Raw genomic sequence first — 25,299 nt, 5'->3', positions numbered from 1 at the left:
AGAGAAGAAACGTTCAAACTCCAGTATGAGCATATGGATGTAAACTCTGAACCACTTATCCATTAAATTAATAACATGGCCAAACAGGGAAGGTGCATTTTTAACCTTTAAATCAAAAACGTCCTCACAAGACCAAAATGACATCACATTATTACACTGATCCTCGACCAGCGTCTCTGGGCAACTTCTTATTCTTGACCTTCATTTGACGTCGTAGTTTCCGTTTGCTTTTCCTTGACAGTAACCACCTCGTGTCCCTTTAACAGTATATTAACTGAAACTCAGTCAGGGACGTCAAACAAACCCTTCTCCTCTCAGTAAATTATCGGCGCTGATCGGTCATTGGTCGTCGTCTTCTTGAGTTTGACTCCTCGCCGTATGGCCACCAGAAAGTCCTCCACCTCACCGTATTCCGACTCCTCCAGGAGCTCTGGGAGAGGCCGGCGCTCCCACTCTGACACCCGCCCACCGGGCTGCGGCGGTGGGGTTGGAGGATCGGACCCCTTTAAGAGGTGCGGGGTGTCACAGGGGCGGGTCTTTGGCAAAAACGGCCCGTTGCTGCCCGGTGACAGAGGTGTGGTCGCGGGGCTGAGTGGGGTCCGCGGCGTGTTGCCGTCCTCTGACAGCGCCCTGCTGGGGAAACCGGGATGTTCAGGCACTGTGGGGGTCTTCACGGGGATCATGGGGGGCTTGATGGGGATGGGGCCCAGGTTGAGGCCCCCGGAGGGTCGACGCAGGTTAGGTTTGGAGGACGGCGTCCGTCGGATGGTGGCAACTCCGGGGGTGTTTACAGCGGCAGGGTTGGAGGGCAGGCCGGCAGTGGAGGCGGGACGTTTGGACTGAAACAGGCGGCGGTACGACTGACTGATGTCACTGTTTCTGGGGATGGTGGAGGATTTATCGAAGTCAGACGACTGCTGCTCGCTGTCCTGATCCAATCCCACCGTGTAGTAGTCACAGTCCGACACTGCAGTGAACAGAACACAAGTTCAATCTGACAGACACGCCTCCTTTTATACTTTAACATACAAAGTGTTTTATCATCTACGACTTTCCCAGTTTTTTGCTTGTAACTATGTGGTGCAAACTAAAAAGTTCCACGGCTTTTCACAAGGTTAACACATGTTTCTCAAAGATGGTTCTATAACCTTAGGTAGTTCTTATCAGTTTGGTTTTTATTAGTTATTTGATCCTGTAAAAACGGGCTGAGATGATTGACAGCTGAGACCGACTCATGAGTTTGGGAACTCGATACCACATCACGAAATGACGTCATTGGCACAAGATGGCAGCGTCCGAATCTAAAAATATTTTTGCTTAATTTCTTGATAGTGGGCGACAGTGGAGATACGTCGTCCATCTTTTCTTTACAGTCTGTAGATGTTGTAGATGGATATCGGGCCAATCAACAAGAACTGCATTATAGTATATTAAATGTTTTATGATTCATTATTTATTTATTATACGTTTCAGAAGATGGTGTGTGTGTCTGTGTGTGTGTGTGTGTGTGTGTGTGTGTGTGTGTGTGTGTGTGTACCTTGTGAGGGGATGGTGTCCTCTGAGCAGCACGGTGTGTGGGTCTGGCTGCTGTAGCCACTGGAGCCCTGCAGCGAGTCTCTACTGGAGCCGTGGATGTCCAGCTGGAGACCACGGGCCAGAACTCGGGCCAGCTCCTCATGGACCTCCCTGTCCTCCTGCCACACACACACACACACACACACACACACACACACACACACACACACACAGGTTATTACTCAGACGTGATTGGCTCTCCTCCGGTCAGTGTGAACTGAAATGAACTAAACACAAGGTCAGATTTCTATTAAACGCCATCTGACCTTGGGCGATGTCAGGGAGTGGCTTCCTTTAACCCCGTGTGGCTCCTCCCCTGGTGCAGTGACATCCGCGCCCTGGTGGCTGCTGGGATCTGTAGTCTCTCTCCGGTCCTTGCTCCTCCTCAGGGTGTTGACCATCGGCTGGTCGTACGGACCTGGTTTGGCCCAGTCCTGCACAGAAGACAGAGACGTGAAGGTAAAACAGAGCGCCACGTCTCACCGCACAGGAAAACTCAGATCTGGTCATGATTACACTTCAGACCATTTTCTGATGTTTGATGGAAATTTGGTCGTTCATTTTAAATCTAGATTTGAATAGAAACACTAATAAACGGGCTTGTTGGTCCTGATACTGATCAGTTTATTGATTGTTTTTGATTAATCATTTGTTTAAACAATTTAAACACTAATGACGACACTGTTACTTATTAATAGGATCCTGACATAGTTCTGTATTAACTTATTAAGATGTCATTGCACTTTGAGGATGTAGCCAGCAAATACTTGGGATTCTTACAATTGTAATTAATAGTGAATGTTTATTAAAATCAGGATTTGACTAATCTTTTGTTTTTCCAGACCACGTCCGTAGAGACATGGTTCAGAAAAGCGTGAATGTGAACTCGACGTTACAAAAAATAAAATGACATGGATCTCACATTGTGTTGTTGGTGATATAACAGTAAATGTTGTTATGAAGCTGACTGATGTCGACATGAGATGAAAACCAAACAGACTCATTTTATCTCTGTTCACTTTCAAACTGAGCAAAGAAACAAAATTCAAAAGACGACAAGAAGTAATAAAACTCCATCAGGAGACGACAGAAGGATGAACTGAAGGAAAGAGGAGGACGACATGAGGAACCACGAGGATCAAACCTTCCAGGACGGGACTCGAGCTGGCGGGACCGGTCCCGGCCCCGGGGGGCTGAGTGGCGGGAACTCTCCTGATTGGCCGGAGCCTGAACGAGACCACGACCACGTGGGAGAAACGGACGAATAGGAGGGCGAGGAGATGGGAGAGGTGGTGGTGGTGGTGAAGGAGGTGAAGTATGGAGGGTGGAGGTGGGTGTCCTGGGCCGGATGTACCACTCCGTGCAGACAGAGGGCAGCGTGATGCTCAAAACCGTTCGACAACTGAACATGAGTGGATGAGAAAAGAATCAAAATATTCAAAAAGATGGTTTTGACTGTGGACGATGAAAACCTGATGCACAGATTTAAACATTCTACACTGGAAGTGACTGAAGGAATCCTGCCTGTGTGTGTGTGTCTGTGTGTGTGTGTGTGTGTGTGTGTGTGTGTGTGTGTGTGTGTGTTCACATGAAGACGTTCACCTGTTGTGTTGCAGAGCGAGGGTCATGGTGCGAGGGTGAGGAAGATGAGGAAGAGGAAAGCTCCTCATTGACAGACTGACAGCGTATAGGAGAGACGCATGACTGCAGCAGAACCATGCACACACACACAACCACACACACACGCACACACAGACACACACACAGTCAGCAGTTTGCAGGATGCACAGAGAAAAGCCACGACAGCAGATAAAAACACAGAGGAACAGAAGAAGCAGAGGAAGAGCGACAGATTAGTCAGAACAACGTGAAGTGAGAATCTGAAAATATAACCATGAGTCACAGACACGGGGAGAAGAAGCAGCTGTTGCAGCACAAACATCGGACGTGTTAGATGAAGCAGCTTCAGCAGATGGAGTGAAGAGAAATATAAAGAGATAAAGTCTCTGATATGTGAGAATAACTGGAATCACGTCCCTGTGGTCGTTTGCAAACCAGAGCAGTTTCAGTCCCGTTCACTTATTCCCAGACCCAGATGAGGTCACTGTGACCTTCGACCTCTGAAATCTAATCAGTTCATCTTTGAGTCCGAGTGACAACTGGTCAAAATATGACGAAATTCTCTAAAGACAGACTCGTCAGGCTCAAAAGGTCAAAACATGTTTTGTGAGGTCACCGTGACATTTGACCTTTGACCTTCGCCGCCATCTTGAGATTTCAATGACCAATCACAGGACAGTCTCTTTAAAGCCAATAGCAGATGATTGAATGACCCACCTGACTTCACATTGCTTTACGTTTATCAAAATGCAAAAGTAGCAAAGATTCATATTAGAGAAGCTAAAAATGACCTCATGATTAAAGTTATTGTCAGTTTTCTGCTAATTGTGTCTGATGAACCTGTTTATTTGGAGTCAACAGATAATCTTCATCACTTTGGAAGTTGGTCTTCCTCCACAGCAGCGTCACACACACGTACCTGTGAGGTTTCCGGAGGCATCGGCGAAGGCGATTTGGACTGGAAGGCGTCCTGGGAGATGAAGCCAGAGTCGTGGGAGGAGACCGAGGACAGGCGGGCCGGTGTCTGCTGGGGGAGCACCGAGGAGGAGGAGGAGGAGGAGGCGCGGTAACGGAAGTGGGAGGTGGGGGAGTGACAGTGTGAGCCGCTGGAGCGAGAGTCGCTGCTGTTCACGCTGTTCAGGCTGCTGTGGGACGAAGAGGACGTTACAAGCTGCCTGGTTCTGTGCAGATGTGAATGAATTCTGACCTCAGATTTATTCAGAAACACTTTTCACTGGATGAATTCAGAGAAACGTTTGAAACAAGTCTCTCAACACTCTGATCTCTGATGAAACAAAAAGACGTCCACACTTAATAAACTACAATAGAAGTAAATGAGTGATCAGCGTCTCTTCCCTCCACCTTAACTATGAATACACCAGAGGACCACAGGGTGGCAGTGTGACACAGGAGGGGTAGTTCTTCTCTTTGCTGCCATGGTAACCAGTCACCTACCTGCACATGCTGGACTTCCTGGAGACTGTGGTGCTCGGCGATGAGGGCGGAGTTTGGTACGACCAGGTGCAGTCTGAGGCCTTCAGGTCCTCGATTACCTGAGAGAACAAATCAGAAGTTCAATAGAATCAGGTTCCTTCAGTCTGAAGGTGAAGCTGTCACTCTACTGCCTGTGACCTATGACCTGCTATGAACTCTGGGAAATGAGAGTTTGGATATTTGATCAGAAAGTGAAAGTGTCCTTGAAAACATCAACATTGATAATCAATTCATCATTTTAAAGAAAAACACAACCAGAACATTTCTTTCTCATCCAAAGAGGAATTTGAACACATCTGTTTGTGCTGTGGTGAATTATAACGACAACTTATTACTGTTTTGTGACATTTATAATCGAAAATAACAAATTACCCGTGTGTTTTTTATGATGCACCAGATAAATGTGCAGAAACGTAAACTTTCAGACGGTCGTACCTGCTCGCTGGAGGCGGGCAGCTTGTGAGGGTCCATGGTCAACGCCTTCAGGTCGTCATTCAGCGTCTGCAGGTGAGTGATCTCCCCCAACATGGACATCTCCTCCTCCTGACACACAAACACACAGTAACTCCTCATCAGTGTGTGTGGACTCCGCCCACGTGGAACTCTTTAGTCCCTACATTACAATGTGAAAGCAGAACTAACAGATCAGATGAAACTATGGAACAAACACATGAAGCTTCAGACTCAGAGAGAAATCACCCTCAGTCCATTTCTGTGACTGTTGTGATTTTATTCTCTCAGTGTTTCTGTCACTGACCACAACCGGCCTCAGCATCGAGACGAAGCAGCAGAAGCGAGTCCTCTCCTCCACCAGAGCCTTCCTCACCGCCTGCTTCTCCGTCTCCTCCAGCAACAGATACTTATCACTGACGTCCTGCATGGCGCTGTCCAGCTGAGGCTGCAGGTCTCCACGGCCTGGACACACACACACACACACACACACACAATTTCCATCTCATATTGTCCTTACTGATTGGACGGGAGTTTCTGTGGCAGGTGATGTGAGGGTGTAAACTCACCAAAAACATCAGCTGTGCAGAGCAGAGCACGAAGGGAACCAGCAGAACGGGAGGAGAAAGAAATAGGATGTTTTAAACTCGGATTTCCTCAGAAGATCAGAGCCTTTAAATAACCCTGCAGATTGAACCCCCCCCCCGAACACTGATTGTTTCATTAGAACTGACTCATAGTGAAGACGTTTCATGAGCAGCCACAGATCACAGACCTTTCTTTGCTTTCTTCTGCAGCTTCAGAGTGTCGGACGACTTCTTCTTGATCTCCTGACGAGCCTTCTTATACTCTGCAGAGGAAACACATCAGTGTCAGTGTGTGAAGTACAGACAGAAACTGATCAACACATTTAAAAGACACAGAGAAATCACACGGAATCATCGGGGAGCAAGTAGTTGTCAGTTAGAGGTCGTGTGTGTGTGTGTGTGTGTGTGTGTGTGTGTGTGTGTGTGTGTGTGTGTGTGTGTGTGTGTGTGTGTGTGTGTGTGTGTGTACCTTTGGCGTGGTCTTTGTCCAGAGTGTTGGCGACTTTCTTCCACTCCTCCATCTGCTCCTGGAGTGGGTTGATCAGACAGTCCAGAAACACCCTGGAAACACACACACACACACACACACACACACACACACACGCACACACACACACACACACACGCACACGCACACACACACACACACACGCACACGCCCACACACTTATATGTTGGCATGTGTGGATTGTTTACATCCTCCAGCTGTTCTGAAACTCAGCTGGATGTCTCATCCTCTCATTTCACTCTGATCGACTCCCTCCCTCCGTCCTGAGAGAGCTAATGGAGGGAGGAAGATGAAGAAGAGGAGGGAGGGAGGAGTTGAGTCAGGAGGAGAGGAAGATGAAGAAGAGGAGGGAGGGAGGAGTTGGGTCAGGAGGAGAGGAAGATGAAGAAGAGGAGGGAGGGAGGAGTTGGGTCAGGAGGAGAGGAAGATGAAGAGGGAACGAAGAGGAGGACGAGGGGCTCATGACACAGTTATAACAGGTAAACATGCAGGGAAACAAACAGACACACAATAATAATAATGATAATAAGAGTAATAATTAATTATAAAATAGTCAAATTAATCAGGATAATTGTTTTTTTTAGTCCTGCACTGAAGAGAGAGAGAGAGAGAGAGAGAGCAAGATGGAAGATGAAGAGTTGGAGCAGGAAGAGGAGGAGCAGGTTGCCATGGAGATGCTACACCTGTTCATCACACACACACACACACACACACACACACACACACACACACACACACACACACACACACACACACACCTACTCACATGGAGAACTGGCGGAGCTTGGCCTCGATGCTTCGGTGCCTCATGCACATCCTGGTGAGAGCTGAACCGATGTCCCTCGTCCCGCCTGCAAACACACACACACACACACACACACACACACACACACACACACAGACAAACACACAGACAAACACACACACACAGAGACAAACACACACAATATATTGATAAATGTGTTGGAAGCAGCAGACAGTTGAGAAGTGACATTTCAGGTTTAACATGATAAGAAGACATGCGACAGAAACATCAATATACAGCAATATGACAAATATCTGTCGAGTTCAAACAACCACTCACATGTTGTTCTGCCTCAACAACTCGACTGACACTCGACCGACACTCGACCGACACTCGACCGACACTCGACCGACAGTCGACCGACAGTCGACCGACACTCGACCGACACTCGACCGACAGTCGACCGACACTCGACCGACACTCGACCGACACTCCACCGACACTCCACCGCAATGAGACTTTAAAAACGTCACAACAGGGAAGTGACATCGTCCAGAAGATCAACACGAGCCGTCACATAAAAACGAGCGACGAGAAGAGGAGGAAGACCTTTTCCTTGTCTTCTCATCATTAAATGAGGTCAGAGGTCATGATTAGGGATTCACCCTGTTTGTCTTGCTCAAGGACACTCGGGCAGGGCGCAGACAGCAGGAGCCAGGACGGCTCGCCAAGGGGCCAGATGGTCGTCCTCTCTCTCCCCGAGACAGAGCACTCCCTCCTGGGGAAGAGGTCACCAGAGCTCAGCCTGTCAGCCTGGAGCTCCAACAACAACCTCCAGCACACGCACACGCACACGCTAACGCACACGCACACGCTAACACTCATCTTCCTACACATGTGAGGACCAATGATATCCACTTCAAACCAAAATTTAAATCCTTTAAGTTGAAATAAAAGATAAACTTAAAGAACAGATACTCTGCCTCACATGTTTTATTTGATATGATCTTTAACATTCTCTCACATCTTCTCTTTAAGTTGAACTTTTTCACTGTCCTGTGTCTGTGTAGCGTCCTCACAAGTATAGTGGAGAGAGAGAGAGTGTGTGTGTGTGTGTGTGTGTGTGTGTGTGTGTGGGGTGGGGTAGAGAGCACTGCATTGCACCACTGACACCTCTTTCTCTCCTCTGCTCTTCCCTCTTCTCCTCTCCACATGTTCACTTTCCTTCCTCCTCTCCCTCCTTCTCCTCCTCCTCCTCTTCCTCTGTCACACCCAACGCCTCCATATTCCTCCTCCTTCGTCTTTTCTTTTCTTCGGCCTCCTTTAAGAAGGAGCAGCGACCAGGACTTATATCAACCTAATGATCAAAATGTTCCTGATTTCCCCTCTGTGGTAAATAGAGCGTCACTCAAGCTGTTCCAAGTCACACACAAACATCGCTCCTCGAAATCTGTCTGAGAGAAATTACAATGTTCCTGCAGGATTCCACGAGGTGTCTCCTGACCGGTCGGATCCTTCCACCGAGCTCTGTGTGAATCCTTCCAGTGCATTTGCGTTATCCTGCCGACTGAATATATGAACGGGTGAAATCGTGTGTGATTCTGATCTGGATTTGGTTTTTAATTGTTATTCAGTTGCTGTTCAGTCACAAATCTTCCATTCAGCTGTATCAGAGACTGGATATCTGACCTGTGTTCAGTGTGAAAGGTCTGCAGGAAACTCCTGTGCACATGGTAAATGCATGTTGATGCAGTGAGTGCTATCTGGTGCTGAAGTGGCCGATCAGCTCCGTGGAGGTTTGTTCTCTCCCAGTGTCGTTCCAGTGATTCCACTCGACGCTGCAGGATGTTTAAAGACTTTAATAACATCACTTTGTGGATGTAACTCAACGACCCGTTTCTAGACTCTATTCAGAGACACATCTGTATCTGTGTTCACTGATGTGAAAACGTTCTACACGGAACAGATCATTTTCCTCATTCACACATAGTTAGTGACACAGTTTGCTGGAGTTTCCTGTGATTAGACGAGTTGAGTTCCTGCAGGTCACAGACAGTCGATTAGTTCCTGGTCAATTCAGCTGATTGACCCAACTGTGGACTCACACTGGGCGTGTGTGTGTGTGTGTGTGTGTGTGTGTGTGTGTGTGTGTGTGTGTGTGTGTGTGTGTGTGGTTGACCCACTTTTCCGGGCGTCTCTGTCTGACCTGCAGCCGGTTGGCTCTGATCGAGGCCTCGAGGCTCGGCCGCTGCACACGAGACCGAGCGCGACCGTCAGAGGAAGCGTGGACACGTCAACGTGCAGGAAACAAGCGATTATCAAAGATCGGTATAATGTGCGGAGGAGACGAATGAGTTGAGGTCTGAGACGAACTGTCAAAACATCGATTAAAACCTGAAAAAGACGAAGGTTCGTTATGTGGCGTGTGGCAAACCATAAAACAACAGGAAGCACGAAATACAAGTGTAACGACCATCTCACCCTGATCTAACCAGACTCTCTCCTCTCGTCTCCTCAGGATTCTCTGAGAGAAGCGCAACTTTCCCTCATGTGGAAAAATCCTCAACTCCCACAAACGCCTCTTTGTCTCTAATGTGGCTCCTGAACTTGACCTGTGTACAATTTAAATCTGATTCTGTCTGAAAACACAAATCCCTTCATTCTCCTCGATGATGTTGACGAATCAGATTCATGCAAGTTTGTGTTTTCCTTAAATCCTCGACTCTCGTGGTTTCCGAGACAGTCGGGGGGGGCGTCGCTGCTCTCGACTCTGTAACCGGAGGACGGTGGCGTCGAGGAAGAGTTGTTGACCTGGAATCTAAGACTGGAATTTAAAGCCGTCTCCCTCCAACCGACTGGGACGTGAACTCGGCCGTCACATTCCCACCGGAGGAGTCGCTCCACATGATCACTGGTGGAACTGGGCTGAGGAACCGGAGCAGCTGAGACACACACACACACACACACAGACACACACACACAGACACACACTCGCACGCACACACACACACACACTCAGTGGTGCAGCAGTAAATCACTGTCCTGTTGCATGAGACTATATTTCTTGTCTTGTTGCTGCAGGGAGGTTATGACTGGGGAGCTATTTTTGAGAACTGGTGCGTGAGGGGAGAGGAAGAGGAGGGTGAAGAGGATGAAAGCACAGAGTTAAAGAAAGAGAAGAAGATTGAAATAAAACATGTTGAAATCTGTCAGAACTTCACATTTTTTATTTCATCCTCAGTTTTGTTCTTCACGTCCTTTAGGAAATAAGTCTGTGACATGGTGCAGCCACACCTTCGTCTCTGTAGGGGGCGCTGTTAGTGACCAGAGCACTTCAGGCCTCATCTTGTCCGTCCAACAGAGTTTGGGACGACAAGGTGACGATTGAGGAAATTTCAGTAACTAAAGATAACGACGCGTCTCGATCTGAATCTAAAATATCTCCGATACGGACGTAAGAGTCTGAGCCGTGGAGTCGAGGTCCTGATTTAAACCAAACAGCTGAGACTCGTGATTGGTCGGGCCGTGTCTCCTGGGACCTTGATGTCTCCGCCCCTCTCCACGACCACTACTGCACAGACTCTGACTCCGGATGACGTCACCACAAGATGGCAGCGTTCGTCTGCGAGATATTTTGGCTTCATTTCTGGACAGAAGGAGGAAGTGGAGACGTGTGGTTCATCTTTATTTACAGTATAAAGTTAATTCACTTCGTCCTTTAACAAACACATCGTGGTGTTTTAGAGTCAAAGTGGAAACGTGGGTGACAGGCGGGTGGAGCTGAACCAATCAGGTGATGTTAAATAAAGTTGTGTGGTTTTGCCTGGTGGTTGCATCATCCCTCTCTCTCTCTCGCTCTCTCTCTCTCTCTCTCTCTCCCTCTCTCTCCCACTCACTCTCTCTCGCTCTCTCTATCTCTCTCTGACTGTCTGTCTGTCTGTCTCTCTCTGTCTGTCTCTCTCTCTCTCTCTCTCTCTCTCTCCCTCTCTCTCTCTCTCCCTCTCTCTCTCCCTCTCTCTCTCTCTCCCTCTCTCTCTGTCTCTCTGTCTCTCTCTCTCTCTCTCTCTCTCTCTCCCTCCCTCTCTCCCTCCCTCTCTCTCTGTCTCTCTCTCTCTCTCTCTCTCTCAACAAAAGCTGCAACAGAGAAGAGACGTGTTGCTCATGTGATAACGTAAAATATGAAGATGTAGCAGAAGCAAAAAAATCACAATGATTTGATATACTATGAATTTTATATAAACTCCAATCAATCCTGACTTGGATCAAATCAAATTATCTGACATCTGATTGGTTTTCACTTCCTCCCTGGATCCCTCAGCTACATCCTGTTTCAGTCTTTCTTTCCTTAAGTGTGTTATAAAGTTTTTCTTGTGAATGTACAAGTTTTGCAAAGTTAAAAAAGTTCCTCCGCTGCACAGAAAACACTGAAGCTCCTGAAACACTTGTAGCAGCTCGACTCTAACGAAGGTAGATGACATCAGTCCAAATACGTGTTTAATAAAATACACCTGATGTCGTTTATAAGAAAATCTGAAATCGGTGGAAAACGCTGATAATCTGATTCTGCTCCAGTTATGACTGTACAATCACAGCAACATTAATTTTACATCCTCAGTGATTTAATGGCTTTTTGTCCTGGATTTCTCCTCAAAGGCTAAAAACTATAAAGACTCAAAGATTTTCAGTTTGTGCAGGAAACTGAAAATCATCTTCACCTGCAGACGCTGTTCAGCCTCGTGCATTTCTGGGTGATTCTATATTTAAAAAAGAGAAAACATTTCAAAACTTGTTGGCATTCACGTCTAACTAGGTTACAGTGTGTGTGTGTGTGTGTGTGTGTGTGTCTATCTGTGTGTGTGTGTGTGGGGGGGGGGGGGGGGTCCCGTTACAGGAGTAAACTGAATTCCGAGCAGCTCCTGCGGGACGATGAGGTCGTAAAGTCCTGGAATACCACACACTGAACCAGGGAGGGGAGCAGTCCTCAGATGCCTGAGTGAGGAGGCTGCAGTCTGAGGATGTGTGTGTGTGTGTGTGTGTGTGTGTGTGTGTGTGTGTGTGTGTGTGTGTGTGTGTGTGCAGATTCTTTTAATACGTAGATATCCCTGGGAACATCTCCCCTCTCCGGTCGCCTCCAGGACTTAGACTGGTCCTTCAGTTCTGGATCACTTTGCCTTCAACGCTCTCATCGAACAGATTCAGTGAATCTTACAAACTCTGTCTCCGCTGAGCTGTCACTGCTCCACGAGGGGGGGGGGGAGGGGGGGGGTGCTCATGGGCAGAGACAACTGTCAATCATCTCCAGTGAGACAGCTGCCGTCCAGTCAGCTGCTCCGACCTCAGCTCAATGAAAATAAGACATTTAAAGAACCTGGATGTTTGACAATGAACCAAACTTCCTCCTCACAGTAATTAGACTTTCTGTTCTATTAACAGTTAAATGAAACATTGTTCTGATGTCCGAGGCTTCGCTGCTCTGAACGCACCAGTGCTCCCAGCTTTAGCCACGCCCACCGTCAAGTACAGAAGTTCAAATTAAACCCAAAGATTCATACTAAGGATCCAAAATAAGATGTGAACGACGCTGCGTCACTGGTCTGGTTCTCTCCCGTGTTTCGTCGGAGTCTCACGCAGACGACGGCAGATTTATCGACCTCGTCTGGATCAGGATGAACTTCCGTTAACACGTCGGTGGATTGAGACCAACGGTTATTTCTTCTCCTCTGTGGGCAGCTGAGAAAACAGCAGCTCACAGGAGCCACTGGGCATTTCACAGTCTTACTCCCTCACACTGAGTGAAGGCTGACCACACACACACACACACACACACACAACAGACACACAACAGACACACAACAGACACACACACAAAGAAGCGTGAGGAAACATGCTTCGATCTACAGAGGAACAGGAATGTAGAAACAAGATCCCGATGATATCAGAGGCTCTTTAATCCAAACATTTTAAAAGAAAGCCAATGGTATCGTCTGAAGCCAACACACACACACACAAATATACACACACACACACACACACACACACACACACACACACACACACACACACACACACACACACACACACACACACACACACACACACACACACACACACACACACACACACACACTGAACTGAGACTAAAACAAAGTAAAGTGTGTGTTTCATTTGTTTGACCTGAGACGCTGGCAGACCTCCTGAGTGAAACCAGACTCTTATTCCACCACTAATCTGTATTCTGGAGGCGTGTGTGTGTGTGTGTGTGTGTGTGTGTGTGTGTGTGTGTGTGTGTGTGTGTGTGTGTGTGTGTGTGTGTGTGTGTGTCTCAACACTAAAAGCTTCAGTCACTCGATGCTGCAGCAGCGTCTGTTTACAGTTTCATTCTCTTGCTGTTTGAAAAACACTAAACACTCAAATTAACAGAGAACAGAACTGTACTTTCCCACCGTGTCAGATTCTAAATAACTTTCTTACGTCCCAACACTGATGTGAGCTCCTTGGTGGAGGTGACAAAAGTTTAATGATTATTTTATTATTTTTTATTAAAACAGGCAGAGACTGACTGTGACTCTAACACGATTTATTAGATGTTAATGTATAAAGTTACGTATAAAAACAACTTTGCTAATTATACTATGATTATAGTTGTTAGACGAACATAATAAAACATGAAAAGTTAATGTAATGACAGCTGTGTGTGTGTGTGTGTCTGTAACAGTGTGTGTCTGTGTGGGAGGTCCACTGGTGATTTTGCCAGGGTACTCAGGTGTGTAGGTGTGTATGTATGTATTTATATATGTGTGTGTGTGTAGCTTGTTCGGGCAGGTCTCTGTCTCTGCTGATTGGTTGTTGTCTGTTAAACCAGACACACTTTGATCCTCCCATTGCTCCCTGGAGACACACACACACACACACACACACACACACACACACACACACACACACACACACACACACACACACACACACACACACACACACACACACACACACACACACACACACACACACACACACACACACACACACACACACACAGCGTGTAAACCAACTGTGAATTAACCGCCGTCACATCATCTCCCTCCTGAGCAGCTTCCTGTCTGGGAGCTGTCATGGCCGTCAGCTCGCCGCCGGGCAGAGACGACGTGTGCCAGGTTTTTGTTGCCAAAGCACGTTGATAAGAGCTCTGATTGGCTGATGGTTTGGTGAAACCACACAAGTCAGCAAATAAAAACTAAAACTACTCAGACAGTCGGTTCTTCTGTAAAACGACGTGTGAGGAAACAGCAGATTTAGTTTCTGAGGATGAAACAAAGTGAATCACACTTTGTCTCTGGAGTGTGAAGCTGTAACGGTGAATTATTTAACAACCGCTCAACCTTTACAAACGCCAGCGGCCTCCTGCTGGTGACCTGGACCCCTGAGTGACCCCTGAGTGACCCCTGAGTGACCCCTGAGTGACCCCCACCCGGCCGGCTCTCATCTTCACCTCTCTGGTCTTTCCTCTTTCCTCCTTCTCATTTCCTCTTTCTTTGAATGATCAAGTCAAGATAAACCTCGTGTTACGAGCGAGGACCACATCTGCGTCTCCTCCCTCCTCCACAGAGACCTGCACACGCTCCGGTCCAGACCTGCAGAGGGAGCGCTCCCTTGTCCTCACCCGGGTGGAGCCTCATAACTAATGAGGAGATGAAAAGAACACACACAGTCTCACCTGCTGGGCGTCCCTGCTTAATAATTCAAACACACCCTCGGGCTGACATCAGGTTGACTCCCCTGTTCTTTATCACTACACTCGGAAAACAGCAGCTTTTAAAATATATTGGATTTTGTCTTTCTACTGAAACGTTAGGAAATATTTAATCTGTGTAAAGAACTTGTTATTTCTCTTAACTGTCACTAATCTCACTGATAAACGTGATGGAGCTCCAGGTTCAGTCCCAGTACAGGAGCAGCCGTGTGTGTGTGTGTGTGTGTGTGTGTGTGTGTGTGTGTGTGTGTGTGTGTGTGTGTGTGTGTGTGTGTGTGCTGCTGCTGTTGCCGTGGTGTTGCCATACCATAATGACTGCAGCTCTCGCATGAAGCAGATCATGTGACGAGGAAAACCTGGTTAATAAGATCTGATGTTGAGTCTGTGAGGAGGAGTCGTGCCCCAGGGGCTTGTGGGTAATGAAGTCCACCTCCAGTCTGGTTGTGGTTTCCAGTTTGAACCAGCGTTACCACCTGTTGTTTCATTTGTCCTCACTTCCAGTTTCCCACCAATAAAACCACAGGCGGCCGGGTCTTTGTGTGATAGGAGGAAACATTTAATCTGGAATATGGGATTTTCTTTTGAGTCTCAAACGGTTCTGAAGTTATATCACAGTCAGAAATAAGTAAATATTAAATACTAAAATATTAAACAGTGACTTTATCTTTCACAGCACGTGTCCTGAGGAGAGAATCTTTAGTCTGCTTCCTCCTCCACGGTTTAGAATTACTGAACATCACCAATAAATGGAAAATGGAGAAAAGCCGTTGCTACAACATCCGAAGCTTCTTGCAGCAGAAAATTAAACTTTTCATTTCAGAGCCGCTGGAAGTTTCTGCCTGAAACGTCTAAAACAACCACGTGAACCATGAAAGGGACGAAGTCGTCCAGTTTGCTGCCGCAGCCTCGTCGCAGCAGTGAGAAATACAAATAGAAGCTCAGAGCTGCAGGACTTTGACTCTGGTCCAGTTCTGTGATCTCACTCAGGATCTTATTCTCTGTTGATTCAACTCTGATCGGGTTCAGCTTTTATGTGTCCTGGTTCCGTGTGACCGGGTTCTTGTTCCTTTTAACGGCCGACGTCTCCGAGCTGCTGCGTTCTGGCAAATAAACACGTGAGGTCAGATGTTTCTTTCCACGGCTGGAAAGTAGAAGCTGCTTCTAAGTTTTAACGTTTCCTTTTAATGTCTGGAATCATTAGAAATGAGCAGTTTATCTAAAACTGATGCAGCAGAGTTTTCATCTCTTCTAATTCCACACTCTCTTCTTAAACGCCACAACCTGGTGCCTACATTACCCAAGATGCAACAGTCCCCTGCTCAAAAAGCTGAGTGTGTTGTTTTAGTGTCTGGACGCTGCAACTCGATCTGACCTTGATGAAAATCCTAAAAAACGCTGGCGTGTGGACACTGCAGATATGACATCACAACCCTGCGCCTGAGATGATATCATTAAATGAGGAGCTGCCAAAGGAGGCCATCTGTGACTGAACACACACACACACACACACACACACACACACACACACACACACACACACACACACACACACACACACACACACACACACACACACACACACACACACACACACACACACACACACACACACACACACACACACACACACACACACACTGCAGCAGCCTCCACAGGGATTCACTTCACTACCGTCACATACGTTCACCTCACAGTCTGTGCACAATCACACAGGTACACATTTATTGTTACTATTTCTTTAAAGTTCACGTTGTTTTGTGAACGTCACTAAAATGTCACTTTTATTCCAAACATAATATGAAGTGGCAGTGAAGATGTTTTCAGACTGGCAGCTGGAAAAGTTCCAGAAAATGTCCAGAGACACTGACTCCTTTTTCAATAACGTCCAGAAAAAGTGTTCTAGCATCACTTCATCGTTTTATCTAAATAGATTAATTATTGAGTTAGGATCAACAACTGTAGATGACCTTTGACCTTTGAGAGAAATGTCCACACAGCCGCTGATGGTCCCACAAACTGAAGTCTGAAGAAGGCTCTGTGCCGACAGGAACTGGGAGTCAGATAGTGAAGTCGAAGACAAGACAAACTGACTCAGTGAAGTCAGCTTCTGCAGCGGATTAAAGCTCAAATCGTTATGATGAAACGTTTCATTCATTGTAACACTAAATGATTTTGTTGTATGAAAACGGTTTTAATTTGCAGCTCAAGTGACCAGCGGGAGTTTTTATATCAGCTCCAGATGCTGCAGCTCAACACAAACACCGCGTTTTAACTCCACAAACAACATCTGGCTACCAGAGCTTTTACAGCCAGATGTTGCCTGCAGATGGAAACAGAAGCTCCGAGAACATGTGAAGAATCAAGAAGCCGCTTCAGTTTACTGCAGAAACGGTTTCACTCTCGACCAGGAGGCGAGTTTCAAGGATTTGTCCACATATGTGAGAATGAAATGAGTGAGAGCCTCATGTTTCCTCTTGCCCTCTTCCATCTCTCCCTCTTCGTCTCACACTATTCTCTTCCTCTTTTCTTCTCCTCCATCACACCTCCTCTCTCTCTCTTCCCATTTCCCCTTCTCATCCCCTCTTCATCCTTCTCTCTACTTTCCTCCTCCACCTTTGCTTCCTGTTACCAGATGTTGACATATTGACGAGGCCCCGTCAAAGCGGTGGCCCTCGCCGGCCCTTTAAGAGGGAACCAAATCCCCCCCCCCCCCCCGGCAGCAGGTTACTACGGCAACCACGGCCCAGTGCGCGCACACACACACACACAGACACACACTAACAGATAGAGAAAGGAGGACCCCCTGCTGTGTTTTATCTCCACACTGTGTTGGATACGATCAGATAAAACTCTCCACCACAAACACAACGTTAGCATCTGCTCCGACTGTTTCCACTTCCTCTACCAACACGGGAACTTCCTGTGGCACGGCTGCAAAAAGAATCACACACCAATCGTTTTTGTCTCCATCCATCATCCATCTATTCATCCATCTATTCATCCATCTATTCATCCATCTATTCATCCATCTATTCATCCATCTATTCATCCATCTATTCATCCATCATCCATCTATTCATCCATCTATTCATCCATCTATTCATCCATCTATTCATCCATCAATTCATCATCCATCCATCTATTCATCCATCATCCATCTCGTTGCTCACACTGAATCTTCCTGCAGTGATTTCCGTCTTGTTGCTATGACCACCAGGAGCAGTCGACTGGACATGACAGCCAACGGTAACCCCCCCCTCCATCACCATCTGCCCTCCATCCTCCCCCTCCCCCCCCCCTCTCCTTTCCCAGCTACATATTCCTCCCTCGTGTTGTTTTTCATCCAATCTGCCCAAAAACATTTCCCCATATTCTGAAACGCTGCTTCTCTCTGTCTCACTTCCTTTATTCAGGGGGTTAGTGTGAAGACGAGCTTTTCAGATTCACGAGTGGTCGCTGGCACCTTTGATTAGAGAGTGTTAATGTTTTCATATTTATATACATTAGCTCCAACGCGGTTTGAAACTCTAGGTGGCGCTATGAGCCATGTTGAAACCCATGAATGTAGATTTTTTTATAAATGTGAAATTAAAACCAGTTTACAGCTCAAAAACACATTGACACATATTCTGTGAATACAAATATATAGTTTTTTAGTTTGGTTTCCAGGAGAAAACAAACCTGTGATTGTCCAAACAGGTCGACAGACAGGGTTAGGGTTACACATGTTCCAGGTGTGTAACCAACACACACACACACACACACACACACACACACACACACACACACACACACACACACACACACACACACACACACACACACACACACACACACACACACACACACACACACACACACACACACACACACACACACACACACACACACACACACACAGGATTAACTGAAGCTCTTCACCGATGAGATAAATAAAATCAGAGAATCAAACACTTGCAGCCGAACTCTCTGCTTTAGCTCCTCCCTCCAGGACGTGAGCTCCTCCCCCTCCGTCGAGGATCCAGTTCGCTGATCGACACCTCTGATCATTTGTCAATAACGGAAAAGTACATAATCAATAGAGAAAGTGCAAACGGCTAGAAAGCCCTGAGACGTCCCGGAGCTGTGACAGTAAACTGCTTCAGTCTCTTCTCATCAGTGCGCGACACAATATTCATGTGGACAAAGAACCCAACACGACACACAGACACACAAACGAGCAGCGTCCTACCTCGGCTGTTTGTTGCCAGGTCGGCCACTTTCTGGAAGGCGTCCAGGAAGGCCGCCACCGCCACGACCGTCGACCTGGAAACAGGAAGCACAACAATATTCATGAATCTATACCTAATGTTTGTAATCAGTGTTGACCTCTGGTGACCTCTGGGCCGCTGCAGAGACTCTGGAGGCTGCTGCGGATCCGTCTCACTGATAATGTCATTAATCTCTGCCATCGAGGTGTGCACGTGAGTGTGTGTGTGTGTGTGTGTGTGTGTGTGTGTCTGTAGACCCAGTGAACCACAGCGTCGGGGACGAGGTGAGCTTGACATTTAAACACTTAATGAAGCCGACTGATTGGATTTTCTCAAGCTCAGGTTGTTCACAGTCTCAGTGTGTGTGTGTCTGTGTGTGTCTGTGTGTGTGTGTCTGTGTGTGTCTGTGTGTGTCTGTGTGTCTGTGTAAAGTCTTTTATGGTGGAGTTTAACCTGAAGCCCTTTTCAGACATGATCTCCAGAGCTAGTGATGAGAATTGGGTCCAGAGTGTGTCTTTCACAGATGAAGAAAGCAGCAGGAGTGTGTGTGTGTGTGTGTGTGTGTGTGTGTGTTAGTGTGTGTGTGTGTGTGTTAGTGTGTGTGTGTGTGTGTGTGTGTGTGTGTGTGTGTGTGTGTTAGTGTGTGTGTGTTACCTGAGCTGGGACTGCAGTTTGCTGGCCTTGCTGATGAAGTCGTCCCACACAGGGTAACTTCCCTGAGAGAGAAGAGATGAGAAGACGACAAATATTTGAATGACACAATTTACAACACAAAGCACCGATGGGCTCTACTGTTGTGTGACCATGTTGAATCTCAAGTTGCAGGGACACATTCAATGTGGATCAGAGAGAAATGTGATCTTACAAAAACCAACAGCACAAGTTCGATGACTGATCGTCTCCATCAATATGTCCTCCAACAGACTCACACTCGTCATTTTGTTCAACTTTGATTCACACTGAATACACACTGTGTGCGGTCAGACACAAAACACACACACAATAAATTCCACTCCATAAAAAGTTTGCTCGTGTTCGGCCGCTCGGCCAAAACACATAAATCCTGAGGATCAGACGCTGCAGCGAGCCAACACACACACACACACACACACACACACACACACACACACACACACACACACACACACACACACACACACACACACACACACACACACACACACACACACACACACACACACACACACACACACACTTTCTGAACATGAAAACATTTTACAGTCATAACACTGATTGACATTATCAACCTGAATATGAGCAGAATATGTTTCTATTAATATGTTTCTATTAGCTGTGAAAAGTAAAATCTAAATTGTCGTTGAGAGAATGTTCTCAGTCCCTCGAGCTAAATGTGGGAAGAACCACGATCATGTGACGTCTCTTTGTGGGCGTCGTCACCGTGGTCCCTCTGCAGCCGGGTGTGTTCAGCCCAGCGTCATCGCCTGGCTACCGTTGCTACGGTAACGCTGCTGCTGCTGCTGCAGAGAGGCTTCAGACAGAGAAGGATTTGTGTGGGGGGGGCGGGGTCACATGTGCAGCCACACACACACACACACACACGGCAGGGCTACTGCATCCATCAGTCACAGAGGACATGAATTGTCACCGTGGCAACAACCAGAGGCGGCGGCAGCTGCAGCAGCGGCAGCGGCAGCGGCAGCCGGTCCTTCAGGAATCCTCGGCTCTGTTGGACTTAGTGAAGAATCCCAGGATTTAAACGGAGGAATCCCTGTTTGTTTCTTCCTCTGATCACATGAAACAACACAGACCCGACTCCTCTCAGCTTTTAATGTGACGTTAAAGCTACTGGGAAGAAAACGGAGGAAATTAATGAATATTTACATGAACTTCTTCTCTTCTCCGAGCATCGAGGTCTGGAGCGTTTCACCAGCTCCGAACCGTCGAACCCTCTTTCAGTGTCAGAATGAAACACAAAGGTCACACTGTGCTGACACGTACACAATAATCAAGTCGTTAGGCTTCATCCCAGACACATCTCCTCCTCCTCGCACTTTACAGAAATGACGTCGAAATATCTCGGATAAAAATGAGGCCATTTGCGCCGATGAAGTGATTTGGAGCGAGAGTCTGTTCAGTAACCTGAGTCTCAGCTGTCAATCACGACGCCTCCGCCTGTTTGTACGTCATCAAATCAACAACTTCGTACGATTTCACAAAAACAGGAATAATTGCTAAAACTCCGCCTTCTCAAACTGAACCGACCTTCAGCTCTGAGTTAATCTGACATCAGAACAGAACCAGAACAGAACCAGTTCACCGTCAGCTGACGTCACAACAGGAAGCGATGCACGTCAGCTGATCTCCACAAACAACAACACAGTGACCCATTTGGCTGTCGGACCAAAGCCAACGCAACACCTCTGACCGTGATGTTTCCATGGTGATATCGATAGTGATAAACCAGTTGACAGAGCCACACACACACACACACACACACACACACACACACACACACACACACACACACACACACACACACACACACACACACACACACACACACACACACACACACACACACACACACACACACACACACACACAATGAGGGCAGGATTATTTTAGCTCAGAGGTGATTAGGACAACGGCTCAGTCCAAGATAAATGGTGATTAGCATTCAGCTAACACACTCAATGGCCTAACGACGCACACACACACACACACACACGCAGGCACGCACACACAGAATAGAAACAAGAGGGTTAAACGGTAGTTAAGACTTATTAATATTTCCACTCATCCATCATCTTTTCCCATGATTCATCTGCAGGTTCTGTTCCAGTTTGTTCCGTCAACACATATTTCATATTGTCATGTTTTGCTTTCTGCACACACACAATCCTCACGGACGGACGACAAAACCAACGACTGTTAAGAGCCAACACGTATTTATTTCTGAATTAGTGGATTCATTTGTTTGTGTTGTTTATTGAGCAATGAAAGTTAGATTCTCTGGTTCCAGATCCTCTCATATGAAGACATGTCTGGAAACCCGTCATAGTCAGAGTTTTCCTGGAGGCAGCAGGAGACATTATTGAAAATGTTGCCGCCTGTAAGACACAGTGGGAGTCAGGGAAGTTCCTGGTGGTGAAGTCGACAGGTTCCCACATGTTCCCGCTGTGGATAAACACTCAGAGACTTCAACGTCTCATAAAAACGATTGTTTCTGAGTGGACATTTCGTCCTGACTTCATTAATCCAGAGGTTGTAAACGTCTCATTGAGCTGCTTTAATGAATCTGACGGATTAGAGGGTGAAAGCAGGCGTCTGTCACCTGAGGCTGAGGAATCAAACACATGTGGCAGCAGCCTCCTCCTCCTCCTCCTCCTCCTCCTCCGTGACTCCGTCAAATCTCTACACGTTCAAACATCAATCAGACATCAGCGGCTTTGTATCGTCACCATTATCCAGTCAGCAAGAAGAAGACGAAAACAACTACTCTCTGTTTTCCTGCCGTTCAGTTTTTAATCACTGATGATACAAAATACAAAAGTGAAGAAAGAAGCGAACACAAAACCAGCAGGCTGGGGTTGGATCAGGAGTGTATCAAGGTTCTTCAGGGACCCCGGGCAAATGGACCTGGGGGGCCCCAGACCAAAAGGCGTTAGTGGCATGAGGCCTTTTGGACGGTTTTCATTTTTATTTAACGTGTACTAGAGCTTTAATTTGAAGAAACGTTCATATTCTACCTGAAATTTCCTGTTTTAAATAAAAAATACACACAGTCAGCTCTGAAGTAGCTTGTCACATGTAATGCTACGTTGTTTTGCTACGAAATACGGAGGATGCTAGCAAGCAGAGACATCCTGAGCAGACAGTCCCGACACCAAAGCCACGACACAAGCGGAGTATGGACGATTTTCAGGTTTAGAAATCTCACAAATTAACGAACAAAGCTGTTTGTAAACTTTACTTTAACTTTAGGCCCGTGAGACAGAGGAGGAGCCACCACAGACCAGAACTCAACTACATCTGCTGCGTCCTCTCAAGTCCTCGTGATGTTGCATAATATAACATAATATATCATAACATATCATAATACATCCAGTATCTGTCTGTAGGAAGAAACCAGACGTTTGCTCAACTAACTGAGCAACGCGTTAGTGTTTTGTTTTTTCAAATTAAAAGTTGCCTGTTAAAAGACATGAGGACATTTCCCTGCGTTTGGACCGTGGACGAGCACAAGTGGACAGAACCCGACTCTCAGGTCTCGTTGCTCTTACACGTTGTGATGAAGAACTGTTGGAGGTTGTCTCTTGAAGCTCTGAGTCTGAGTCTCTCAGTTTGTCAGTGAAGATCATGACTCTGCTGAATCTGCTCTTCACCTCCTGCTGTGTCACTGCATCACTGCCTTTCCTGTGTGTGTGTGTGTGTGTGTGTGTGTGTGTGTGTGTGTGGTGGTTGTTCATCTTCCTCCTGGACACACTCACCCTCATCCTCCTCTTCCTCATCCATAACAATAATAATAACAGTAATGGTAGTGATGGATGATCCAGTGAAGACGCGTCTCCTCCAGCAGAGCTTTGTGCAACAGATTTGATGAAGAGGAGCTGCAGGGTGTGATGCAGCAGCTGCCCTGCCCTCTTCATCGCTGCTCATGAGCAAACCGCTTCTTCCCGCAGGAGGCAGGTTCAATGGGAGCAGGAACACAATAACCTGAAGTACCGATGGTAATACAGCGAGGGGACGTTACCTTCATGTCTCCTATGACGGTCTGGAAGAGCCCCCCCAGCGCGCTGCACTCCCGCTCCATCACCGTCTCCATCTTCGGCTGCGTGTGCACGGAAAACAGCGACGGGCTCAGCCAGAGCGCGTCGGTTCCATAAATGACGCGACAGGAAAAGAGAGAAGGACGATGATTGACAAAGGAGAAGAGGAGACGCGCCTCAGGGGGTCGCTGCTGAGTTCCCCCGGCTCACACGCACCACAGGGCGGACACACGCTGCAGCAGAGCCGCTCAGACCCCCGCCCGGGCAGGTGGAGCCCACGACCGCATGTTGGAGGAGGAAGAGGAGGAGGAGGAGGAGGAAGAACCAGCAGAACCAGGAGACCCAGCAGAACCAGGAGAACCGCAGGAACCAACTTTGCGCACAGAACCACTGACACTGAAACACACACACACACACACAGGACACGGGAGCGCGCTTCACAGGGGCGTTTACGCGCAGGTTCGCCTGGCCCCGCCCTCAGCTGAGGGAGCGGTTTTTTGTTAATGGACAAAGGTGGAGTTTAAATACTGCTAATAAAATATAATAAATGAAATGAAATGAAATTAAGGATTCTGGCATAACTGTATGACAAATAAGATCAATGATAAAGGTTGTATGATTGTTAAAATGACACTTATGATCACAAATGTTTCAAAATCATGATAAAGTAATTGAAAAATAAATATAAGAGAAATATAATTTGTGAAAACTAAGTATTCATCAAACTTATAATTAAAAAGTATTTCAAAGTTATTGAAATCAAATGTTCATGCAGAATGTGTCAATGTGTTATAGATGAGGTTTGTCCTGAGCTTCTTCCTCTCACTGCAACTTTACAAATTGAATTATTATTATTAGTAGTAGTACTAGTAGTAGTAGTAGTAGTAGTAGTATTTTATTTCCCTGGACATCAACAGGCTTCATTACTGAACCTGTTGTCAGTTTATAAAGAGACAAAGAGCTGCTCACTCTCATATTTAAAACTGCAGCGCCACCTAGTGAGTGTAATCCTGCAGAGACTCATCATGTGAACAACATATGTGAACGCTCCGTCGGGTCCCCTGCAGTTTAACACAAGAACAAAACAGTTATATAAAGTTGTATTTTCACTGCACATTTGTAGACAAGCTACTCGATCTGATCCTGACACTTTGGTCTGTGTGCAAACTGTGAGCACTGCTGCCACGCGCACATTCCCATGCTGTCTATTGGAAGAAGAGTGTTTTCTCAAGTTTCACTCCTGAACGCCTCCTCGGTTTTGTCTTGTTATCTGCACCTGATAAATTCAGGTGGAACAGCACGTTTCATCTCTTCACTCTGGATTCATGGGAATTCATGTGAAGATTGTGTGAGTGTGACGACACCTTGTGGCAAAATCTAGTCAGTAAACCTCCAGTTGTATCCTCAGGAGATAAATCCCCCAAGCACTTATTTATTTCTGTATTGTTTTAGTTTCATTATTATAACTGTTAATACATTTGTCAAATATATAAATTAAAGTGACTCCTGGTAATGAATAACTTTACTGAGACCATCAAACCTTAATTGAATGATTTGTCCTTGATGAGGAAT

The 25,299-nt window shown here is 46.7% G+C and overlaps 1 protein-coding gene across 3 annotated transcripts; it reads right to left on the bottom strand.

Annotated features, from left to right (window-relative positions):
• Nucleotides 1-25: 25 nt before the first annotated feature.
• LOC117771043 (protein MTSS 1-like) lies at nt 26-24,099 on the bottom strand. Of its 3 annotated transcripts, none has more exons than XM_034601030.1 (15): nt 23,712-24,099; nt 19,631-19,692; nt 18,958-19,031; nt 7,001-7,085; nt 6,196-6,287; nt 5,915-5,989; nt 5,709-5,720; nt 5,447-5,604; nt 5,125-5,232; nt 4,651-4,748; nt 4,115-4,340; nt 3,178-3,279; nt 1,842-2,009; nt 1,538-1,694; nt 26-967 (listed from the first exon to the last, which is right to left on the bottom strand). In XM_034601030.1, the coding sequence occupies exons 1-15, from the start codon at nt 23,781-23,783 to the stop codon at nt 315-317; spliced, it is 2,142 nt and encodes a 713-aa protein (XP_034456921.1). In that variant the 5' UTR covers nt 23,784-24,099; the 3' UTR covers nt 26-314. The 3 variants fall into 3 exon arrangements, with proteins under 3 accessions (XP_034456921.1, XP_034456920.1, XP_034456922.1); XM_034601029.1 differs by lacking the exon at nt 3,178-3,279 and adding an exon at nt 2,720-2,977; XM_034601031.1 differs by lacking the exon at nt 3,178-3,279 and having other exon boundaries at nt 23,712-24,098.
• Between the last annotated feature and the right edge of the window lie 1,200 nt (nt 24,100-25,299).

This window comes from Hippoglossus hippoglossus, chromosome 11, assembly GCF_009819705.1.
Source record: "Hippoglossus hippoglossus isolate fHipHip1 chromosome 11, fHipHip1.pri, whole genome shotgun sequence".
NCBI classification, from domain to species: Eukaryota; Metazoa; Chordata; class Actinopteri; order Pleuronectiformes; family Pleuronectidae; genus Hippoglossus; species Hippoglossus hippoglossus.
Note: the sequence above shows the minus strand (reverse complement) of the source record. Positions and strands in the feature narration are given on the sequence as shown.